General features: G+C 39.5%; 1 protein-coding gene across 1 annotated transcript in view; it reads left to right on the top strand.

Annotated features, from left to right (window-relative positions):
- The window catches only part of LOC120547184 (potassium channel subfamily K member 2-like), a 31,069-nt gene that overhangs the window by 1,567 nt on the left and 4,847 nt on the right, over window positions 1–24,655 (top strand). The window contains exons 2-6 of the mRNA XM_039782660.1: window positions 949–1,262; window positions 8,570–8,687; window positions 16,998–17,158; window positions 19,917–20,112; window positions 21,685–21,827. Of these exons, the coding sequence (XP_039638594.1) occupies window positions 949–1,262; window positions 8,570–8,687; window positions 16,998–17,158; window positions 19,917–20,112; window positions 21,685–21,827 (932 nt within the window). The remainder of the gene's footprint in view (window positions 1–948; window positions 1,263–8,569; window positions 8,688–16,997; window positions 17,159–19,916; window positions 20,113–21,684; window positions 21,828–24,655) is intronic.

Raw genomic sequence — 24,655 nt, 5'->3', positions numbered from 1 at the left:
TACTGGTTTATTATAGTAACAAACAAAAACAGAATTAGAGTACCATAAGGGCTTATTGGCTATACAGTAATGACACAGGAGAGAGTATTAAGTTCCCATGTGTCAAATACTTCTGAATTACCTGAAAACCTGCTGTTGATTGGTCTTTTAAAGTAATGGTAAAGGTATTTGAAGGTTATTATAAAGAATCTTTTTCAATAGTGATCAGGTGTTAGATCTGGCCTGGAACACTTCGTATGAGTTTAATATCCGTGACATATTGACAGTATCGTGACGATATTTAATGATCAAGTTTAAGTAGGCCTAAAGTTCAGTACTCAAACAACTTTCTCCAGATGGTTATTGCCTCACAACCTATTTGCATTCATCATTCTGTTAAATAAAGCTGAAACAATTAGTGGATTAATCAATTAGTCAAGTGACTGAAAAATGATCAACAATTTTGATAATCGACATTCGTCAAACATTCTGTGGTTCCATCTTCTTCGATGTGAGGATTTTCTGCTTTATTGTCATTGCAAGATGAATGGTTTTGTTTGTTTTCTGGGACTTTTCTATGCTTATTTTTCAGTGTTTTCATACATTTAAAGCAACACTATGTAACATTTCCCGCTTCGGTCCCCCTACAGGTTGTCTCATAATAGGCCAAACGTTTAATCGATTCATCATGAAAATAACCGCCAACATAATCAGTGTTGAAAATAATCGTTTGTTGCAGCCCTACTCTTACATTGAATGAAACACATGGTTCATGTTGTATGTCTATATTGGATGGATGGATGGATGGATGGATGGATAGATGGATAGATGGATGGATGGATGGATGGATGGATGGATGGATGGATGGATGGATGGATGGATGGACGGATGGATGGACGGATGGATGGATGGATGGATTGATTAGTATGCCTAAACTCAGTCTCTTGTTTATCACTTCCATCCTCACAGTGGCCGCACCTGACCTTCTTGACCCAAAATCTGCTGCCCACAACTCCAAACCTCGCCTGTCATTCTCGGTCAGCCCGGTGCTGCTGAACACTCCAGAGGACGAGTGTGACACCCGGACTACAGTCATGAGGTGGAAAACTGTATCAGCCATCTTCTTCTTAGTGGTGCTTTACCTCATTATTGGGGCGACGGTGTTCAGAGCGCTGGAGCAGCCGCACGAGAGCTCCCAGAAGCTGGCCATCCTCGCAGAAAAACTGGACTTCTTGGCCATGCACTCCTGCGTAAACTCCTCTGAGCTGGAGGATTTGGTGAAGGTGGGTGGAAGCATCAACTGCATATTAATAATTCAAATCTTTCCTCTTCGGCAGGACCTGAAAATACACTGTAGGTACAGATTTTCTCTTTTGAATACATACTGAGGGTATTACTGGTATTTGACAGCTCTACGTAGTTTGTTTGAGGATTGTGGCCAATGGTGGAAACAATGATTGGGAGTAAACACTGCGCTTTAGATTTAAACCCAAGAAACCACTGTTCATTTCACTGTTAAGCATGACTGTGATCGTTCCCTAACCTTAACCACGTGTTTAGTATTGTCACCATGACGATGACGGTCCCCTAACTTTAACGAAGTAGCCATTTTAAGCCAAACCATGATGTTTCTCATCAACAAAACAAAACCTTAACAATAGCGTTTAATGTTTCATTTGGAGGATTAGTTTTATCCTAAGCTGCCTTCCACAGCAGATATACACTTACATTTCCCTCCATAAATATTTTACAAAATACTATAGGACACTAAATGAACGATTATAGGAAACAATCAAATCAAGTCGTTTCTTAGAGCGAGGCTACATACTTTTAATGTAGGCTTACAGTAACCATATGATAACCTGTGCAGTTGTATGTAAGAAAAATTGTTGTCAAAAATAAGTATGTTAAGTTAAAGCTTTAGTGCGTAACTTGTTTATATTAATGAACGTTCAAGCCATTACCAAATGAGTTGCTACAAAGCTAATTAAGACTATCGACTCCACAAAACTCTCTCTGTATTTTTTAGTATGGCTATGTTTAGAAACTGTGTCTTCCAGTGACTTTCACACACAGAAAATCGAGTGAAGATAATTACCTCTTCTGAAGAGTTCAACATGGTTTTTTTATCCTCCGTGTCCTCCTTGGCAACTAGCAACAGCGTGGAGGAGGGGTGGGAGTGGTGTGCGATTACGGAAGGCTTAGATCATGTGGATGTGTCGACAGTTTTGTTGTCATTACTTAAAATTCCTCATAGGTGAGACAGAAACTACGCACTATAGCTTTAAACATGGAAAGAAATATTACAAATATATACATCAGGCTACTTATCAATACTGAACTGCTACCTCCTCTGTCAGCTCTAGCCACTGAAAAGAATTAAGCAGAGAAATCAGGCCAATTACAAAAGCTGGTCAGTCTGACATCATGTTGCCTGAGCTCATTACTATTCATTAGCTCGCCCAGTTGGGCTGGGTAAAGGATTCTGACAGCCAGGCTCTCATTGGCTAGCTGTTAGCCAATCAGATTCAAACAGCTTAGCTTGTTGAATATTAATGAGAACTGGCAGAAATCGAGCTGAGTCTTCCTGTAGGCTTTCTATACCACGCTAGAATGGCTTGAAACAAGGTAACCAAGGCATTTTTCCACAAAAAATGTTACAGAGTCCATGGTAGAACTTCAGACATCACCACAAAGTCATGAAATATGTGTGGCAGGGCACCTTTAACATCCTTAGTTATCTCTGCTTAATATGATCTGTGCACTGCATACTTAAGCTGATTATTACAAACAACTAATTTGATTTAGTATCAATATGTTTTTTAACAAAACATGAAAGAATAAGTAGTGACCACTAAAAAGTTTAATTACAACTAAATCTGGGTTTACAAATAATATTAAGGGACAAGGAAAAAAAAAATCAAAGTCAAGTCACAACATCTCTAATTTTGACTGTGCTATTTGACTTTCCAACAACAAAAATGAATAACAGCCACTTCATTTAGGGGTCCCCTGGACCTGTGCATCGTTGGCCTGTTTGGTGATCCCTCCATGCTGGAAACTAATTCAGAAATGCTGCTACAAATCAAGCCTGAAAATGTCATGACCCCCTCCTTTATTGATTAGTTGATCTCACCATCAACCAAACTTGTCAGGGTTGCTGAAAAGAATTCCCTCTTAGGGAATTCTAGCTGGCATATTGGACTTGTGGATCATTATTTTCTCCTCTATTGTACCAGAGCTAAGAGATCTTTAAATCCTGGGGGAAACTGATTTTGTCCACCTCTTTGAATTTTGGCCTCTATTAATAGCTGAACCCTTTCCTACCAAAAATGCCTTCTAACAAAAAAAGTATTTTAAGCTCACTGCATAAGGGATCCGAGAAGTACAAAAATTATTTATTTATTTTAATATTATACTTATATTTTTTTACAGTATGTAAGTACAGTATGTAAGTCAAACACTTTTATTATATACAATGTAATATATATGGTCAAAAGGATTAATGATTGGCTCTTATATGAAAATATGCATGTTCACAAACTACAAAGCTGCTGAAGACTATTTGACTAGTAAACCAGCAAGTATTTCAATAATTGTTTTTTTTTTTTGCTCCCACATTAATTTACCTGTAACAGTCACACTTGGACGTCAAATTTTTTGGATGAACAAGGATCCAACAATCTTTTCTCACAACTTTCTCACTGTAGCAGTGCAGAGCAGCCATATTTTTTATGGAGTGGTATCTCGTTGTCATCACAAAGCATCTCTCTTGTTCTAACAAAGTGAGAAAGATCTCATTATAACAAAAATAATTCTCATAATGATGAGAAAACCTCAAGAGTGACTATGTCTAAAACATTTCCTTTTAAGACTAAAAACATGCAATGAAATTGCTGTTGTTAGTCAATAGCATAGCAAGGGATGGGATTAAGTCGACTCAGACCACAGTAGAGCCCTGATATTCACATTTATTAAAGACGTTGCATTATTCCTTATGGCAGAGCATTGGTGTAGTTTTTCAATAATAACCTTCCACCTTTTGGGTTTGCTGCTAGAGATACAGTGACTCGGTTAAATATTTACGAATTAGATGTTTCAGTCATGTTTGAATTTAATATGAAGTAGGTACTGTAGTTTCATTGCTGATGTTGAATCTCTTCTACCATGTTACTTCAGGAGTTGTTGCCCACTGTGTTGGCATTCTGTGACATTTACAGTATAAGCTCTGACCATGTTAAAACTGACTGCAGCTGACAGGATTTACTATTGAATAATGTTTACCACAGCTTGTATTTAAATGAGACTGTTTTCGATTAAGAAAGGCTGGTTACAGATGGCAGTTATTTGGCTTTAACATGCTGAGTTAATATTCAAAGATGGTGATGTGTTCTGTCCTGAGATCATCTATCAGATTGACTGTTAGATAATGATCTTGTGTCAGGAATGGACTTACCTAATGAATGTGGAGCCCTGGACGAAGGAAGGCAGCAAGCTCCTGAATCCAACCCCTCCCCCCCCTTTTATTTATGTTCCATGTAGCATTTAGCTCAAAGCACTGCTGTGCTGAAGTAGTCTCAAACATGCATGCTAGCTAGGGTAAAAAATAAATTATCTATGAACAAGTTCCTCTATCTATGATATTAAATCAGTTTGTAACAAACCCTGGGGTGTTTTTAAAAATTCTGCTGTAAAACTGATGAACAATAGTGTGGTACGCCCTTTAGTGTTAGCCTAAGGGTGTTGCTTACCTTTGCCAGCAACCATGTCTCCTGTACTCTATGGCCCCTATAACATTCAAAATCCCTCTCAGGTTTCTCTCTAAGAAAAGCTAAAAGTCAATTGAGGGCAAACTGTCTTCTGTCCTCAAAAATGTCTTTTTAGTCAATTAAATGTTTGTTTTGAGGCAAAGTCCTGGGCCTCAGAAACAAACTGCGCACTGCAAAATGAACAAAATTAATTATTGGCTCACAAAAACTGGGCAAATTGCCTGTAGGAGGCATTTAAGAGCACTTTATCCTTTCATAATGGTATAAGGCTGATTGTGTGCCAGTTTGTACAGTACATACCTGACACAGATCTTGCCATCTTAGTGCTTCTACAAGACAACACTCCTAACTAAACAGCTCTGCCCATCATCTATCAGACAGTAGCCTCAAGAGTGCAGCAGCCTTGCAAGCAACTCTTTCTCGTCTGATGATTTATTGATAAAAAGCTTCAATACAGGTGTCCCCCACTCATTTTTACTTAATTATGTACACACACACACACACACACACACACACACACACACACACACACACACACACACACACACACACACACACACACACACACACACACACACACACACACAAACACACACACACACACACCTTTGTAGGCTCCCACTGATCAAAAGCCAGTCAGCAGAGGACTGAGTAGATGTGCTCTCAGAGGGAGTAATTAAAAAGTGAGTGATGTCAAAAAGCTCAGACGATTCAATCTCTCCTGGCAGTTTGGCACAGCCAGTGTGTGTTCACATTATTCTGTCTTATCATTTCCAATGGCCATGGTTGGATTTTGCCAAGACAGTGAATTAATGTGGTTGCTTTGGCTGGAAAACAAAGGGGCTGACTAAGCCAAGCCTATCTGATTGTGTAATTTGATAAATTATGTTTTTAGAGGTACAATGGATGTAGGGTTTCAGAATTTCAATTTTTTTAAACTATGTCCTTTGTTAGGATTTGGAAATGATGGTAAGATAGAAAAGATAAAAAACTGTTCACCTTTGTTCATTATGTTTATGTCAGTAAATTTGTATCCTCTGCATGTGTGTAACCAAATCAGTGTTGTCTTTTAGTTGTCTCATTCTGGGCTTTTAAAAAAAATATATTTTAGTTTTGTTTGGGATTTTTTCCACTTAGGAGCAGAGAAACGAGCTGTAATGAATTGGTGGTATAATGTATGCATTTATTAGGAAGCTGTGTCTTGTTAAGCAATCCACAATGTAAAAAAAAGAACAGAAGAAAATCAGGAAATGGAAATCAATTTCACTGCAGTGACACAACGTGAAAGAACTTGGATCAAATCTGTTTATCTACAATATTGTGTGCAGTGGCAGTACTATGCTGAAAAGTACGCCCAAACTCTGAAAGAAAACTTCACAACAGGATGATGTTGGATCAACCAATCAGCCTGCATTGTTGAGACCCACAGTTATAGAAAGTTCGCCACAACTTTTAATATGTGTATTACATGTAACACAGAAGCATAATTTGTGCTTTAGGTTAGTCCTCTGATCTATTTTGCTCACTTCCCTCTATTGTTATTCATCCATGTTCATAGTTTTGGATTTCTTTATACTCTTTTATGGGAAATACTTTCAACCAAAGAAATGGTCCTTATGAAAACTATTGGCAGTAAGGTCTTTTGATTCTTTAAGAGCCATGCAAAAAAATGCTTTCATCTACATTGTATTGGGTTGGAGGATACCTCCAAATATTTGCAAATAAAACTATCAAAATGGCTAGATACCATCAGAGGTAGTTCAACTCCACACACCAGGACGTTGATGTTAGGCAATCCTGCAAAAACCTGGCTAATATCCAATGCCAACATTTTTAAATGTCCGACTTCCTACAATTAATCTATGCATGTCAACTATGGTATGGTAAAGGTTTAGGGAAAGATCATGGTTATAGTTAATAAAAAGATTAAGGATAGTTTCAGGTCTGTGACTGGGTGCAAACTCTAACACTCTTATATTCTACATTGCTTCAGTACATATAGGACACTATTTTATTTAATTAATAAATAACGCTGACATCCAGTAAGTATAATTTAAATAAACCAATTTGATTGAACCAACCCTTTAATCATCAGCAGCTTGTGTGGATATTAAGCAACACTCAGTTCTTTTTTGACCTATCATAACTCATGTCATTACATTAGTTATTACCTTCCTATCCATTATTCATCCATTTCATCTCTCACACACTCAACCTTTACTGCCTCAATAACACTCAACAGTCATAGGTTAATGGAAGCTATCTTAGTTTTACTATCATAATTAATCGCAATACCCTGACATTGCAGTGACCCTAAACTCTGTGTGTGTGTGTGTGTGTGTGTGTGTGTGTACAGTAAAAACTGACAGTGCTAGTTCACAGGGACTGTGTTATATGCTGTACATGATTTTGATAATAATAAGCTTTACTCAAGTAAATCATTCTTCTATAATTTATTAGCAACAGCTCTGTTGCAGTGTCTGCTTTTTCCCGAAGGTCTCAAAGCGTTTCTAAGCCTCACATTCATTAGCTATTTAACTTTCCATGTTGGCACAGCAGATATGCAGTTTACAATAATAATGTAATAATCATAACAATAATAAATTACTCCTCAAAATTCTTAGTGATGTTTGAAACAATGGGTCCTTGGTTTTAGACAGAGGTAGGGAAAATGACAAATGTTGCAAACAGATTTCATCAGATTTCAAAATGTTTCGATCCAGACCCTGCAGCTGCTCGCAGGTTTCTCTATAGAGCTCCCCATACAGCTTTGGAATAGATATTTGGCAAAACTGTTGTAAAAACTCATTGGCGATTCTCCCCCCTCCCATCTTCTCCCTCTGGTCATGTGCATTTGTTTTCATAGAAGCCGGCGAACGCACAGAGCCATGTCCACTGAGCTAGACAGCTAGTAAGCTAGCTGGTAAGCCCGTAACAGACAGCGATCGTAATAAAAACCTTTACAGACAATAACAAACATCCTGAGGTCACAAAGATTAAACAGAGTTTATCCCAAAGATACTTAGACGTGCAACAGCAAGAATGCCAGATCTGCATTGGATTTGCAGGTTTCTGTTTGTCGCCATTCTGAAAACGCAGGTCCGATGTTTACTCGTGTCTGACTCCTCGCTCGGTCAGTCTGCCGTTTCTTCTTTCTCTTTTCCTCCGATAATGCTTTCCTAGCTTTCTGCTTCTTTTTTTTTCAGCCATGACAAAAGTGTGAAAAACTCCATCGCTACCTTGTTCTTATAGCTAGCCGGTTCCTGTATGTGTGCAGTGCCGTGAAGAAATTTGTTACATCACGAGACCTGATATCACGCAATACTTCCTGATGCTACAAGTTGCAAGGGCGGTTTTTCCGCTCACAGGCGCTAGGGGGAAGCGAGACGACCACTATTCAACCCGAAAAAAAGTTATATAACCATTCCAATGACGCCGAAGCTGTTCAGTTAAGGTAAATTAAGCTAAAAAAAACTGCATAGTTCCCCTTTAATGAGAGCTGGCACAAATCCAGCTGAGTCTTCCTGCAGGCTTTCTATACCACACTAGAATGGCTTGAAACAAGGTAACCAAGGCATTTTTTTCCACAAAAATTGTTACAGAGTCCATGGTAGAACTTCAGACATTGACATAAAGTAATGAAATACGTGTGGCAGGGCACCTTTAATTGGTTTTAGTAAAATATGTATCATCGCTGTCATCTATTCCCCAAGATAATTGATGCACACCGCAAATTTTCTGATGTTCCTCAGACCACCTCATACCACACTCCCACTGGGAGACAGTGCATTATGTGCTAACTGTTTTTTCCTCCTCTCCAGCAAGTGGTTTCAGCAGTCCGAGCAGGTGTGAACCCTTCAGGAAATTCATCCAACCACATGAGCCTCTGGGACATCAGCTCCTCCTTTTTCTTTGCTGGGACTGTTATCACCACAATCGGTACGTTTCTCACTCTTTAACAACTCAGTCCTCATTCCTTTCTCTTTGCAGAAGCATCCGACAATACTTCACTCTAGCTGCATGCAATGCTTTGATCTGTGTACAAAATGTGACTTTTACAAGAAATGTGAAAAAATGTTTTGCTTTATAAGCACAGTCCATTCATCACAAAGCTGTTAGGGGCACAATGCAATGTTGATGACCATTGTAGCATGAAGTTGCAGTTGCATAGCAGAATTACACTTGCTAACCTCAAACCTGCATACAGTACGCTCCTTTTTCAGATTGTACTTCATTGCACCAGGATTGCGCTTTGACTGGTCCCCAAAATTGCCAAAATTAGTTGGCCACTCTCGCTTGCACCCTAAGTTTTTACAGTTTCACAAAAACTAAACTATTTCTCAGCATCAAAGCAAAAGATGTTGTTTTTCTACTAGCAATTCAAAACAACAGAAAGTAAGTCTGAGAGCTACAAAATATATCGACCTGCAAGCAGGAATACCAGGGTCAAAGTACTCGACGCAAGTCAAACCTGAAGGTGTACCGATTGCTGAATGGGGCTTAAACTAGGCCTGGCAAATTCGATTCCTTTTAAGGATTTGGGTTATTCTGAGTCACTCATTAAACTGATCCGGGTTGTGCGAGTCACTTGAGTCACTTGAGTCATATGCGAGCCGAGGCGAGCTTGCAATGTTTCGGACTGTCTGCTCAACCTAATTGCATTTTAATATACTACATTTATACACCAAACCTACAGTAGGCCTAGCTAGGCTACGTCCAGAACATTGTATGTTATTTCAGAAGTGAAAGAATGGCTTTTGTTGTTGATTTGCTTTACTCTGAGCTCGAGTGAAGTTCGCTCGCTGGTCTGCTACAGAATGGTCCACTCATGACAATGTAGCTGGCTGATTCGCGCGACTGACTGACAAGTCAGCTCGTGGGTCGTCGAGGACTCGTGAGTCATCGAGAAGTCATGGGTTCTTGAGTGGTCTGCGAGCTTGCACTGTTTCCGGCTCTGAGTCTGCGGGTCGGGAAGTTCCTATAACATGTCTCGGACTGTCTCTCTGCTCACTCAGTTGCTTGAGGTGAGTTGTGGAGTTGTTGTTGCCTACGGAATTTATAGTTATGAAGCTTTTGACAGCTAAGATGGCTAGGAATAGTAGTAGCTAATGTTGCAAGAGGTATGTGTGTGGCGCTGTTATCATTTTAGATTGAATTGTACAGGGCTCTCAAGTTTTGAAGACAGGCAAGAGTGACACCTCCCCCTCACCAAAAAAAAGATAATAGATTGGTGGCGGGTTGGACAAGTCACAGGAATAGGGGTATTTCATTAATATTATTATTATTAGTGTTTTTGTTGTTATTATTAATAATTGCTCAGATTTACACAAGAAAAGATTTGACACATGGCACTGACAATTCAACCAAATACAAAGTATTTATTCAATTTCTGCATGGTTACTTATGATAATGGGGGGGTCTGGGGGTCCTCCCCCAGAAAATTTTGAGCATTAAACTCTTCATTTCCTGCATTCTGGTGAATTTGTATGCACCTATTTATACCTTTTTCTGAATCAATTTATGCTGGAAATCTTTATGTAAAGGTAACCATAGATTAAAATCCAAATATAAAAACATAATGGAATATATGGCAGTTAGGCTCAGGCATTCTGTATTGCTTTCATCTATTTATTCTCCTGTAGGTCGACTTTTCTAATTATATCTGAGTCAGCACACATGTAGCCTAGCATCATTTACTCTTCCCTTTTGCATCTTTTGTTGAGGAAGTAACCTCCTTAAATGTGCATATGACAATTATTCACCTCAATGATACATTAATTCATTTTAATGAATTAATAAACCCCTGGACTGTAATATGATTTGTTAGAGCAAGATTTCTGCTCATGTTCAAAACTTTGTGCACATTCAAAATATATCTTTTATCTGAGTTTTGGAGGAGTCGTGATACTTTGAGAAAAATAAAGTTATAATAGTCAATATATTTCAGAAAATAATCTACCTGCACCATAGTCTGCTGTGCATTATGTGAGTGCTCTGCTGATACGATAGATCTCAGACCGTCTGACAGACACAGAGCCCCGTTTGGGTCTCTGGTCTCTGAATGAGCGAATGTTTAGGTCATTGGTTGCTGCATTAAATCTTACCCAGATAAAATAGTGCTATTTTCTGATTGGCTATTGTGTAGCCCCTTTCTTTTTTTTGTTTGGCTGATAAGTGGCAGGCTCGATTTAGACATTAAAAATGTAAGCTACCGTGGCTTGGTCACGGTCTATGGGCTTGGTAGCGTTGCATTTCCCCTGACTCGTTTCCTGGTTCTATTTCTCCATGAACAACGTGAAATCAAGGAGAGGGTTAACTTTTCCTGCTACACATTTCCCACCATGGTCAGAAAGAACAGGAGGAGACACTTTGTTTCTCTCACTATGACTCTAGAGTCGCTACTTGCTCCAAAGATAATCGCCGTCACTCTCTCACTTCTCCCTCTACCACACACTCCCCCCACACACACATGTGGCTCGACGCACACACCAGCTCACAAGCATAAACATCAGGCCACTTATGTAGACTACTGCAAGAGCTCTGCGTGGAGCCTCCGCACAACTGTAAAACGGCCAGACGCGTTTGATTCCTGCCGGTTCCATAGTGAGACCGTCGCAGCCAGAGACATTTTGGGCGCTGCGGCATATTGAATTTAGGGTGAGGCTATTTGCACCCCTGGTACAATTAGCAGTGTATGCTATTTGCACCCCTGGTACAATTAGCAGTATGCTTGTACCCTGGTGCAATTAGAAGTGTATGCTATTTGCACCCCTGGTACAATTAGAAGTGTATGCTATTTGCACCCCTGTGCATTTACAGTACCTTGGCATATATTTACACACAGTTATCCATACTACTCATATATTACACCTTTTTGGAATATTATCGCCCTGACATTCTTACCCTAACCATAACCATCCCACTCCTCTTGCCTAAACCTAACCAACCCAACCAGAGCAGGCATATTCATGGGCTCGCCTACCCTCCCTCCCCGCAAAAAAAAATGAAAATGCATGAATCCGCGTAACCTGACCGCAATTGCATGCAAATTATCCAATCCAAATTTTTAAAAATAAGATCACCACACAAGAGAATCGAACTCCAAACTCCCATACCAGAGGAAAGCGCACTAACCAATCACCTAGCAGTTCTTTCAGGAAGTTGAACAACTTTTTACCACTTGGTTTCTTCAAACCTTGGTTGCTAGGTAACCATACTGTATACAAAAAAATAGGTACTAACTAACAAACTAACGGTTGTATGCTTTCACTGAAGACAGAAAGCGCAACTGTAGTATCCATTTTCCGCTAGAAATTCAATTGTTATAAACTTTAGAGACAAAACTTCCCTAATATGCCAGTTTCTGCGGTCATGGAAGATGAACGTCCGCCATGATTTCGGTGCACGCGAGCAACGTTTTTTTGTTGTTACGTCACAGGGTGTAAATAGCTCAGCTGTGTGGCCGAGGCTATTCGTACCGGGGGTGCAAATAGACACTCCGTTGAATTTATTATAAATAATTTTTACGCGTGAGAAATACAATGTGTGGCGGGAGTGCGTGACAAAAGACCGAAATGAGTGACTGTCACGCTCAATGAGTGACTGTCACGCTCAATGCGTGACACTTGAAAGCCCTGATTGTAGTAGGACTCAACTGATCCGAGTTAATGATACTAGAGACTCTCGACTCGTGAGTTAATTTAAAGAGTCAGGTTAAAGATCTGAGTGAGTCACGACTCAAACAGGTTTAGCTTAAACAGGTGGTTTCCTACTTGTTTGTTTGAACACTTGGGCAGGCTCTTGCCAGCCTTGGACCATAAGAGTTGTGTAAACCGTGTCTACACAAAATTATAGGGCCTCATTCACAAGCTGTGTTGCCTCGGTTGGGTACGTTTCTCTGCAATCTGCTGTTAATTCACAACCGTATGTGTGTCTGTTGGAGACAATGGGGACTTTTTTTTCTTCTTCTAAAAAAGGTTAACTGAACAAGAACTGTAGCTCAAAGAACTTAAACTAATCGGACACTGATCTGATTTTTAAGAGCCTGTGCTAATTTGCTCTTAGTTACTGTACTATATAATCTAGGATCTGTCAACTGTATTAGCCTGTAGCACATTCTCTGTCACCTCCATCTGTAAGTGCTTATTAATCAGTAAAACAGAACACACACACACACAGACACACACACACACACACACACACACACACACACACACACGCACACTGCTAATCTGACAGCTAGTCTTGCTCTTTCAAGCGGATCTTGACAGTTCAGTGCATCTGTTCAGTGGGCTGTTGGCTCCATTTCTCATCTCTAGCATCCTATCAGAGCTAATTCTCCAATACCTTGAGTTAAAATACATGTAAGTGCAATCTTGGTCAATATTTTGGCCTGACATTACACTTGCAAACTGCTAACTCCTGCTCCCATTTCCACATTTTGCTGCACTGCACCAGGCTTCTGCTTGCACCTCTTCTCCCCAAAGTTGCAAAATTATATTGGCCACAGCACAGCACACATACACACACACCCACACACAGCTAGTCTTATCTAGCTCATCTAAGCAGACCTTAACATATCAGCGTGTCTGTTTGGCCAGCTATTGAGCTTCACTTCACGTCTCCAGGATCCTGTCAAAGCTCAATCCTCAATCAAAAAAAGTTACAATTGTGCAATAACTTGATTCTGCCCTCTGGTTGGAAAATTTGTGCTTTTCATTAAAGCATTTGCTCACCTTAGACTCACTATGTTGACTTTCTGTTTTTTTTACTCAGGCGCTGCAGTGATTTAATCGAGCTTGCTCTTTACAAATGGCAGGGTTACTGATGATTGCCTTTAAGATGAAGTGGTGTTTTCTCATAAAATGAGGCACGGTAGTTTGATTGCTGTCAGAGAGACAACAGAGAGCTCTGTGGCTTTAATTTAGTTTTGGGTGCATAGATTTGTTTGTTTTTTAACTCACACCTCTAGAAAAGGTTGCAAGGTGAAGGTACATAGCACAGTGCTTTTTAAAGCTTTGATTATGCAGCAGAAACTATCACCTTTGATGCTTGTTAGTGTAAACAGCCCATAATTGCTGCGCTGTCTGTTGGCTTTTTCTCATTTTGCCTGATTGGTACAAAATGTTCTGTGGCTGTTGCTGCTCAGAGAAGCTATTCCTAAAGCTATTGTGTAAGTTCTTTGTCATGGACCAGCCTATGAAGGATTACAATAGAGTCCAGAAAGGAAAACAGACATACAGTTTTCTCCCTGTCTCAGCTTTCTTCTATTCTTCTGGCTTTACCTCAGCTTGAGGGAGATGAGCAAGGATTCATACCCACATATTGAATTGTTTGCCTTTAATTGGATAGCAGTAAGAATGATCTTTCCCCCCACTTATTTTCCTTCTATAGCCTGTAGAGGAAATGAAGTTCCTCCCTTCTCCCGGGAGTAAAAGAGGTGCAGTAACCATTAATCGTCCAGTATTTCTTCACCTGTGGGATTCCTTAGTCTCTCTTACTGTTATATACCTGCTGAAATTCACATTTCCCATAGTGTATATAGTAGATCAAATTAATCTCAAATGAATAATCCTTATATAGTATATAGTCACTTGCACGTAAAAGAAAAGTCATGATGATTTTTTTTTCACCAACTTTTCCCTATTGGACTCTGTTAAATATAATACTGCAAATAAAGCTGTTTCCAGTGGAGCACAGGAGTCCTGATATTTATTTTATTTCAACATTTAATGTGATGTACACGTCACCATGAAAAAATGTCCTTTTCTTACTCTTTACTCTGAATCAACATGGGAAATATGAGTATAGTTACAGTGATACCAATGAGACAATGTTTCCCCAATCAGCTTACTTTAATACCACCTAAAAACCACCATGCCAGAGTTTAACTGCTGTGTCTTTTTTCGCAATCAAATGATCCCCAAAACAACAAAAGCAACACTGTGTCTTTGACAGAAGCTAATTAAGTCCCTCAGTTAAATGTCGTGCTGCCATTTTCTCTCTTAGCATCACTGAATGAATTTAGAAGGAAGTCATTGAGCTTTTATTGTCCACTGCAATTAGATTCGTTCCTTCATAAGAGACAGACATTGAAAATTTAAATAACAGAGTCAGTAGTGTTACGAATGCAATGAGTTGAGGCCCATACTGGCAAATGGGTTTGTCAATTTCAAGGCTTTAGCGAATTATAAAGTGGAAATCTAAAGTGTCATGTATTATATATGCAGGCATATATATATATATATATATATATATATGTTGAAGTTAAGTGTAAAACTAATTGAATGACTTATTGGTATTTAACTGAATTTGGTGTTTAACCTTTGATTTAAGTCCTGTATGAAAAAAAATGTTTTAGACAAATATATATCATCTAAATGCTGGTAGCCATATTTTTTTATTACATATTACATACAAACCCTCATTTTTTCTCAAAATATACAATTTATAACAACTTTTAAATGCTGAAATGCTCAGTTTTTTGCTATTTCATTATATTTGAAAAAAAAGGAAAGTAAATTTTCATTTTATTCTAGTGCATGACACTAACTCTTTGAGATTGCAAAGCTGCTTTTCACCTCTGCTATTGTGATTGCATTCAAAGATGAGGTGAGCATGAAAACAAGAATCTGTTTAATTCAGTATATAAAAAGAAGAAAAGAAGAAGTGAGTGCAGCTTCAAATAAGAGAGCTGCTGTGTCTCGTTTGTTCTGCAGGGGCATCCAGAGCTGGTAAATAAATCTAATCTGGCATCAGGTTTCCCATTGAACTAATCTAGAGATTAATGAGACTTGACTGACAATTTTTCTCTGATTTAGTATCACCCCACTCCAAAGTGAGACTGAAAATTCATTAGAGGGTACCCTGCAGCTCGTAAACTGAGACAGATGACTGCATTTATAGAGAAAAGTGGATGTAAATGTTCATTATCCATACCCGGACTTCTATAAGTCCCACCTGCTTTTCTAGCTGCTGCACATGATGATGAGTTTAGAGAGAAGATGAAAGGCGAACCAGTGATGGACTCACATTAGAGAGTGTGTGTGTGTGTATGTGTGTGTGTGTGTGTGTGTGTGTGTGTGATTAAAGGCCTACCTACAGCGTACTGTACGTGTTTTCATTTTTGGTGTTCCTTTCATTTTTCATTCATATCAGATTAGTTTGAAGGACTGAGGGTGTGAATCATAGACTGTAGTCTGAGTCAGTGCTTTAGCACGACTTACATCTAACTACTGACATTTCTCAAAGCTACAAACTATTCTGCTGCGCCTGCCTGCAGTGATGTTATAGCACAGTCAGGCTTTGTGGAAAGTTTTCTTGTACTTTAGTTTGAACTCATATGACTTTTTCTGCCAGCTTTGATGAAATACGATGTACTATGATACAGAATGTGCAACACAGAAAAGTTATCACACTTCCCAGGGCTGTCTTTGATCGCTTTAAGGCACTAGCATAAGTTCTCTGCAGAAAAAGTAACATGTACAGGTTCATCTAGCATAAATGCTTTCTGTTGTTTCCCAGGGAAAAGTCCAAAACAAAAAAGTGCTGAAGAGAGCATTATATGCAAATTAATAATACAAAAAGATAAATTAAGTTCTCATAATATATATAAATAACCAAAAACACATTCCTTTCAACAATGTAATGCAATAAAAACCTACACATAAACCCACGTACTTGCAATTGTGTAAATGCTCTCTATGTCGGTGCAACAAGTTACAAAATGCTCCGTGCAAGCCAACATGGTTTCAACAGAACACTTTAGTGCTGCAGGTTGCCACACACATGCAAACTTCTCCTCTAATCCACAGATGTATGCATAAAAGTAAATTAAAATGTAAAATTATTATTTCATTCACTTTACATTTGTTTTAAATAACCAAACTCACATATAAAGCAAAAACACAGAAGACTAATAGAGTGAAGAAGATGTTTACCTTCTCAGGGAAAGGTCTAGTACGCACATACAGTTCTAAAATGAAACACACACACACAGAACATCCCCTTTTTTATAGGAAAGTGTACACATTCTACATTATAAAACAGTACCAACAATTTCAGGGAATATGACACCCCAGGAAGTGTCAACCTGTACACTTTAATATAACAGTCTTACAGGAATTTACAATGTCCTGTTCAATAGGCAACAACACTACTGCCTTGCTATGTTGCAGCTAATCTATACAGACATTTTGAATTAAATGCTGCTGTTGAGCTAATGCACAATCTGTGTCTCCTCTCTGTCAGGATTTGGGAACATCTCTCCTCACACAGAAGGTGGGCGGATCTTCTGTATAATTTACGCTCTGCTTGGGATTCCCCTATTTGGATTCTTATTGGCTGGTGTCGGGGACCAGTTGGGGACCATTTTTGGGAAGGGCATCGCCAAAGTAGAGAAGATGATTGTGGTGAGCTACATCATTTATATGAGCTTGTTTTTTTGTTTCTGAATCACCTGTATGTTTGCTTGTGTGCAATGAGCCATTTAATGCAGTCACATTTGGCGACTTAATTATACAGGTAACACACAAACAGCTGTAAAATGATATTGCCTAAGCTGTTCCTAGAAAGAGCTGCAATATGTACAGTACAATGTCAAAGTTAGAACTGCAACATAAACACCCCTAAACAACACAGCTGAAGGTTCACATTCAAAAGTGCAGGATTAATTTTTTACTCAGACTTCAGCAGTCAGTCCACGGTGTGGAAGACTTTGGGTTGCCATGTCAACAAACTCCTGGAAACCAATCTAAAATGCAGGCATTTTTTTTTCAGTACTGAAAGCCCAGAACAGTAAATTGCAGTTGTTTTTCAATATTTCAAAATTCAGCAAAGAAAAACGTTGTTTGTGTTCCCATCTTATTTCTTGTGGCAGTGGAATAAATCAGCAGCAAACAGATCGATCACTTTGAAATAATGATGGTAGGCTTAGTTACCACATTAAGTCACACATTGACTTCTGTCCATTTACAAGCACGTACAGTACACGCACGCTTGCAAAAATACATGTAGCAGTTGTGCCAGAGCAGTTTAAAGGCACCATTAATCACGTTGGACACCGAGAGTATAAATGGACTGTGCTGGACAGTCATTAAGTTTCTCCTGGAAACTCAAAGGTTCCCCCTGAAAAACAACAGCAATCAAACAGCTACAGAATCCACACGCCAGTTAGGATGATTATAGTTTCCACAACTAAAACAGATTAATTGCAGCAGTTTATTTTATCTGCTGCTCACAGTAAAAAACTAATAGCTGTTGTTTTTACTTGTCCTTGTACCAGAATAAAATGTGCTTCATATAATCTACATCATTTAACAAAAGGACTGTGCAGCTACTGGAAGGATAATAATTAATCGTAATAACAAAAATCCATAATAGACTTAATCATACAGATAGATGCAATACAACGTGTTCACAAAAATAAAAGCTGATAAAGAAAAAGACCGTAGATGAAAAAATGGAAACGAGTACCAATTACAGATGTTAAATAAATATAGTTTGGTGACTAAAGATAAAATATCCTAAGTACAAGCAAGGAAAATATGTGATTCTATTTTAAAGGTATATTTATACACAGCCATAAAACGATGGGGAGGGAGGATGTTGCAGTATGACATGATTGCATCATAAAGTTAGGCTTTTAGTCCTGAAGTGAGCAACAGTTACCGTATTGTGATGTGCTTTTGTTGCTATGAGCAGGCATGGTTTTGCAAGAGCAGATATTTTAGGAAAACAAATTAAATACTTTGTCAGTAAACATTTCACAATATGTCAGTTAACATTGAGTCCTAATTATGTTAATAAATAAATACATAACCTGGGTGGCATTTTGTTTCCCTATTTGCTGTTGCAAATAACAATTACATGCGGAGAGTCAGCTAGGCAGTAGCAATGGTAGAGAATCCCCAAATCATTTCATTTTCATAGGATGTTCTTTTGTATCTGCGTGCAGTCATGTTTGTCATTTGTTGATGTAACACCTGTAATGCTGTGATAAAAATCTAATTCTAATTAAAGTCCACAAAAACAGTCTCTGATTTCAGTTAAAAGAGCCTTCGTTTTCAGTATAAAAGCACAAACCATTGCCATTTCTCCAAGACACCAGGTACTTGGTAGCAACAGGTTAATTATGATTTTGATTCATCGCTGGCTCTGTGGCTTCCATCCCTGGGGAGGAGGAGAGATGTTGGCAGCTGACTTCAAACAATGGACTGTAGCAGCTGCTGAAATAGCAGCAATACGGTGAAGATGCTGTTTGAGGAAGCACTTCAGCTTCAAAAGTTCCTTTGGAATATATGAATGCTTTGTTTTCAGCTAATTTGGTCTAGTATGTCTTACTGTAGGTCTCTTCAAACTGTATACTACTGTACTGTACTTTGCTTAGTGTAGCAAGGACATTTAGACATCACAGACTCAGTGATCTGAGGTCTGCCGGCTCTTTATGCTTCCCCTCAGAGGCACTGTGCTTTGGGCTTACATAACTGGAAGGGAAAAGGGCACGATACACAGGGAACCAGCTGAAAGCAGTCACCTCCAGTGGAAAGGAAGCAGAGAAATAAGCAGCATGCAGAATATATTCTAACGGTCTGTAACTGTGATGCAAAGGAGCGACTGCGGGGCTCCTCACATTTAAACTCTCATAGTTACAGTTGATAGCACAGGCTGGAACTGCTATGAATCCATTATGATAGCTGCTGCTATGACTGCATGTGGAATATTTCAGAATTCAATAACATTACAGCATGTCAGGCATGTCAAGTGCTACTTCTCTGCAGCTCAGGTGGGCGTGCCATCTGACAGCAAACATTATGTCACATGAGCTTGGCAGGGTGATGTTTGAGATGTTAAAAAAAAAAATCAGCAAATGTATTCCTCGAAGGAGGTCAATGTGAAGGGAGCAAGAAACAGAAAAGCCTGTGGGACATTCGGCAGCATGTCAATTTCCTTCACAATCATTTCAGGAAAGGTCTGCAAGAAATTGCTTATAGCTGTAGACAAAAAAAAAAAAATGTTCATGTTGGTGAATTAACAAACAAGTTACACCACTAATCACATTGCATGGTAACATAAAACCATCAAACATATTCTCTGCCCCTGCTCTGTTGAATATTTCTGTATGTGGAAGTTGTGTATTCCTGTATTAACAATTCTTTTCTCTCCCACCAGAAGTGGAAAGTCAGCCAGACGAAGATCCGCGTCATCTCCACGCTGATCTTCATTCTGTTCGGGTGCCTCATCTTCGTGGCTCTGCCAGTCATCATCTTCAAGCACATCGAGGGCTGGAGCACGCTAGAGTCCATCTATTTTGTCGTCATAACCCTCACCACAATCGGCTTTGGAGACTTTGTCGCCGGTGAAAAAGGTCACTTGATTTTCTTTCTGATTTACCGGCCGTCTTTCATTTTTATGTCAGACACCCAGTTTCGAATCAGTGTGTTTATAGTTGTTCCTCTGCCAGGCTGACTCAACACATGTGCACCGCAGCAATAGGCCTGCTTTTTCATTCTGTGCTTCACATTATGATCCATGTGTGATACCGTTTTTTTTTATGCATTTGAATCCCTGCAATATGTTAAGTGCTCCCATCTGTTGACCCAGAAATCTATACTCAATACTTCCAAAACAAAAACAGATTTTTTTTACTCACTAATTACAATAGCACATTAGAATTGGCATCCTTAAAACAATCATAATGATCTTGGGCAATTAATACTAATGCGATAAATGTATAAATTACAGACATAAATCCTCTTTTGTGTGACTGAAAAAAACTGAAACACCCAGCCCGTACATTTAAAAGAATAGTTTGACAGGTGGTATTAGCTTGATTTGACCTGCTTGGCAAACAAAAAGGGAGAGGCAGATGGGAAAAATCATAAACACTTAGCTGCTAGATTAAACTTCCCTGAGCAGGCCTAATGATTATAAATTACTATCTACTGGGGTTTGCACAGGTGGCGTAAAGTAAACCTGGACTGTTAGTGAAACTAGTGCTGTAATGGGCAGTTATCTATAGTAACTGCACAGTGAGTGGACTGCGCTGCGTCATACCAGTTCATTTATCATCCAAAGACACAGCTGATACATGTCGGAGCCAAAATGGCATTTAAATGTGTTTGCACGTGGATAGGACTTATATTATTAAGGTAAGGCTGGGTAAGTCCATGCAGTACTCAGGGTTAAAACCTCCACAGGGATCCTTGAACGTTTATCCTGATGAATGGCTTTCTTCCCTCAACAAGACTTTCTTTAAGTGACTGACTTCATTTGTTTCATATTTTAATAGCCTATTCAATCTCATTTTAAAGAACCTGTGTCTTTATTTTTATCTCACTGAACAAAATATCCCCTGTTACAAAGAAAAGATAATACTAAATGGAACTTATTTTCTTTATCACTCAGATGGCACATGGAACACATCCACTGTCTAGTATTTATAATGTAATGTACAGTATTTATGCACTTACAGTTTTCGCAGATTGTCAGATTGTTGCTTAATATCCATTAGAGCATCAAGATCACACTAATGGATTTACAGGAAAAGATAAGTGAATATTTTATTTTATATGGGACATTTTATACTTAGTCTCAATTTCTCTCCCTCTTTATATTCTATATATTCTTACAAAATGGTCCTACTTAGAGTCAGGACTGAGTCAAATGCCCAGGGGCAATACAAGGCAGCACTACAGCAGAAAGACATCTACAGACTCTACAATGGAGAGACCAAGGCTCATTAAATGATAAAGTATGAAAGTTAAAGGCCCATTTTACTCACCTGACTTAACTGACTGCATCAGGTCTTCTTACACTTAAAATCAATCCAGCCATTTTTTGTTCTTCCTCTCAGAATGATACAGTTTGGTAAGTAACGCATATAACCCAGGGTCATGTAACAGACTTGTATAACTCACTTGTGTCTTTGGTTCTGCAGGTGGGTCAGACAGCTCAGAGTTTCTGAACTACTACAAGCCCGTGGTGTGGTTCTGGATCCTGGTGGGCCTTGCCTACTTTGCCGCTGTGCTCAGTATGATTGGAGACTGGTTCCGAGTCATCTCCAAAAAAACTAAAGAGGAGGTACGTTGTGATGTGGGTGTATGTCACACCAGAGGTAGTCTATGACGTTGCATTTCCGAGATTGTTCAGGTGGCGCCGGTAATTCCGCCGGATGTCCCTCACGTTCCGCTTTGTTTGTGTTGGCATTCTAAACTCCGGTCAATGAGATGAATGTGAATGTGAGAATTATGGTTAACTATGGTTATGTTAACTGCATACATACATCCATACATCCGTCATATGACCATGCGCAGTGCAGGGTGGCATGGGCGGGCGCAGTCCCACAGGTCTGCTCGCGTCCATTATCCATCATGCCTAGTTTAATAACTGGATTTGGCTACTACCTGTTTTCATACAGAAGTTTAGTTTGCTAAATATATCAAATTTTTTTTGTTGGATATTGGATGTGAAAAGAAGGAATTGGTTCTTCCATAACATTGCACTTTAGATGTGTGTGAATTTCCCACACCAGGAGTAATTTATATAGTTCTATTTTATAACGATCGATTATCTGTTGAAAAGTTGTATGTTCTATGCAAAATGTAAAATCTTCTATTAAAGAAAAGATAGAAAATAAATATTTGTGTGTGCTGTAAAGTGGTTAGGAAAAATTTAATCGGAATCGGCTAAAATCGGTATTGGCAGGAAAGCACATACTTAAGTGTTTGTGCTCTAGTGTTTGTGTGTGTCTAATGTGCTACATACAGAAACACACCTCCAATTTTAACTTAAACTTAAACAGAGCCTCATAGACAATTCAACAGCCTGGAGAAAGAAACCTACACTGTTCCATCCTGAATTAGTGGACTGGGTAAACCCAGCCCGATCTGCCGGCGATTTGATTTTGCCCTGCAGCTCAGGCTGGAAACCTGTACGATTATCTATCCTGCTTCCGTTACACATTTGAGGGAACCAATCACAAACTGGCTTATCCACCTGGTGCGCTATTGGTGGGTTTAACACGATGACGATATAGAAGCGAAGGCAAGCAGCTTTTTGTTTACATTCAACATGGCGGCCACCAAAACGCAGCATGCTGCTGTCGCTGCTTTTTTAAAAGATTTCAAAGGCAAGTTTTCTCTGAAAACGGAACAGAAATTTGCCCTGGAACAATTCCTACAAAAGAAGGATGTGTTTGCCTTACTACCGACCGGATTTTGCTCTGCCTCACTCTGCAAAGTACGTCACCCGGATCGTTGGTCTGATTGGTTGAAGAACTATCCAATTGCGTACAGAGTCATTTGAACTATGCCCGTTGATCACGCCTCTTGTGCAGAGAAAATACAGAGCAGACTCCCCAGACTAATGTTCAATCTTAAAAGATTGAGCTTGGTCTGGTGATATCCAGACTATCGAATTACTTTACGAGAAATTTGCGTGGAAACCCGTTGCCTTAAGGCCCTGACACACCAACCTGATAATCAGCCGTTGGACAGTCTGGCGAGGTCGGTGACTCAAGTCTGTTTGGTGTGTCCCGTGCCGTCATCCATCGGAGGGGCCGTTGGAGGGGCCGTCTGCCTTCATTTTGGCCGACCTGACTTGCTGGGTTGGAGGGCGGGTTGGAGGGCGGGCAGTCGGACGCAATGACCAATCCGATTGGTGGAGTGCTAACCCAGAAATGGCGAGCGGGGTTGAGTGACGAAAGCCTCTCAAAATGTGACGAAAATCTTTTAAACTGACCTTTGTCGATTTGATTTGATTTCTCGCTTAAAATGTTTTCATAAACACGTTTCAGTGAACTATTTTGGTAAAATACAAGATTGTATTTCGAACAAGCTACCAATATCGGTCAGTTGGAGAAGCTAGACCCATGTGATGCGTTCGTCATTTCCGGTTTAAATTTTTTGTATTACGTCTTGCGCACGCGCAGAACGTACGCTCAAGTCGGTGTCGCTTTGGTGTGTTTTCCAAGGCACTTTTTGGACCTCGGGGAGCCGACTGATCAGTCCGACTGCCTTTTCTGCCGCCCGCAGCTGTCGGGTTGTTGTGTCAGGGCCTTTAAACCGTTTAAGTTTTTACACAAGGTGAAACTTAACAGGTGAAGTTGTATTAACACAGAGCTGCAAGTTGATGCAGTAGACAAATCTCCGGGTCTCGGTCATGGTGCAACAATAAATGTTGAGCAACATGAACACTAAATCAACCAAAACTAAAACCCAGTTTATATAAATGCACACCCAAAACATGAAAAAAATTAAGAAAATTTAAATTTCACTTTATGAGGTTTTTTAACATTAATATGAGTTCCCCCAGCCTGCCTATGGTCCCCCAGTGGCTAGAAATGGTGATAGGTGTAAACTGAGCCCTGGGTATCCTGCTCTGCCTTTGAGAAAATGAAAGCTCAGATGGGCCGATCTGGAATCTTGCTCCTTATGAGGTCATAAGACTGGCTCTAGTGGCTGTAATTCTGCACCAAGGTTGAATTTCGGGAAATAGACTTCAGATACAGTATTAGGGGACCACTAAGGTCTATATAAAAGCATCCAAAAAGCAGCATGTCATATGACCTTTAACTAGGACAGAAACTGTTAAGTGATCATTCCTCTCCCCTCCGTTGCCTCTCAAGGACCATAAAAAAACAGACCAAACCAGATACACTACATAGTCTTTTTATTTATTTTATTTAGTCTTTTTATTGCTTGAGGCTTCTGCAGTCAATTTTAGAATAAACTTCAAAAGCGATGGGTGGGTAAGTCAAACTTCTTATGACAGTGCAAGTAGTTCCTGAAGGATGAGACTGTATGAAAGTTATGTGGGAACTAGTCTGGTTTACCGGAGGTCAGACTTTATCCTCCCCTTCCGCTATCCCCTCTACCTACTTTGCAAGGGGCACCATTGCTCCATCCGGG

Source organism: Perca fluviatilis, chromosome 18, assembly GCF_010015445.1.
Source record: "Perca fluviatilis chromosome 18, GENO_Pfluv_1.0, whole genome shotgun sequence".
Classification (NCBI taxonomy): Eukaryota; Metazoa; Chordata; class Actinopteri; order Perciformes; family Percidae; genus Perca; species Perca fluviatilis.
This window is presented reverse-complemented; position numbering and strand designations above follow the sequence as displayed.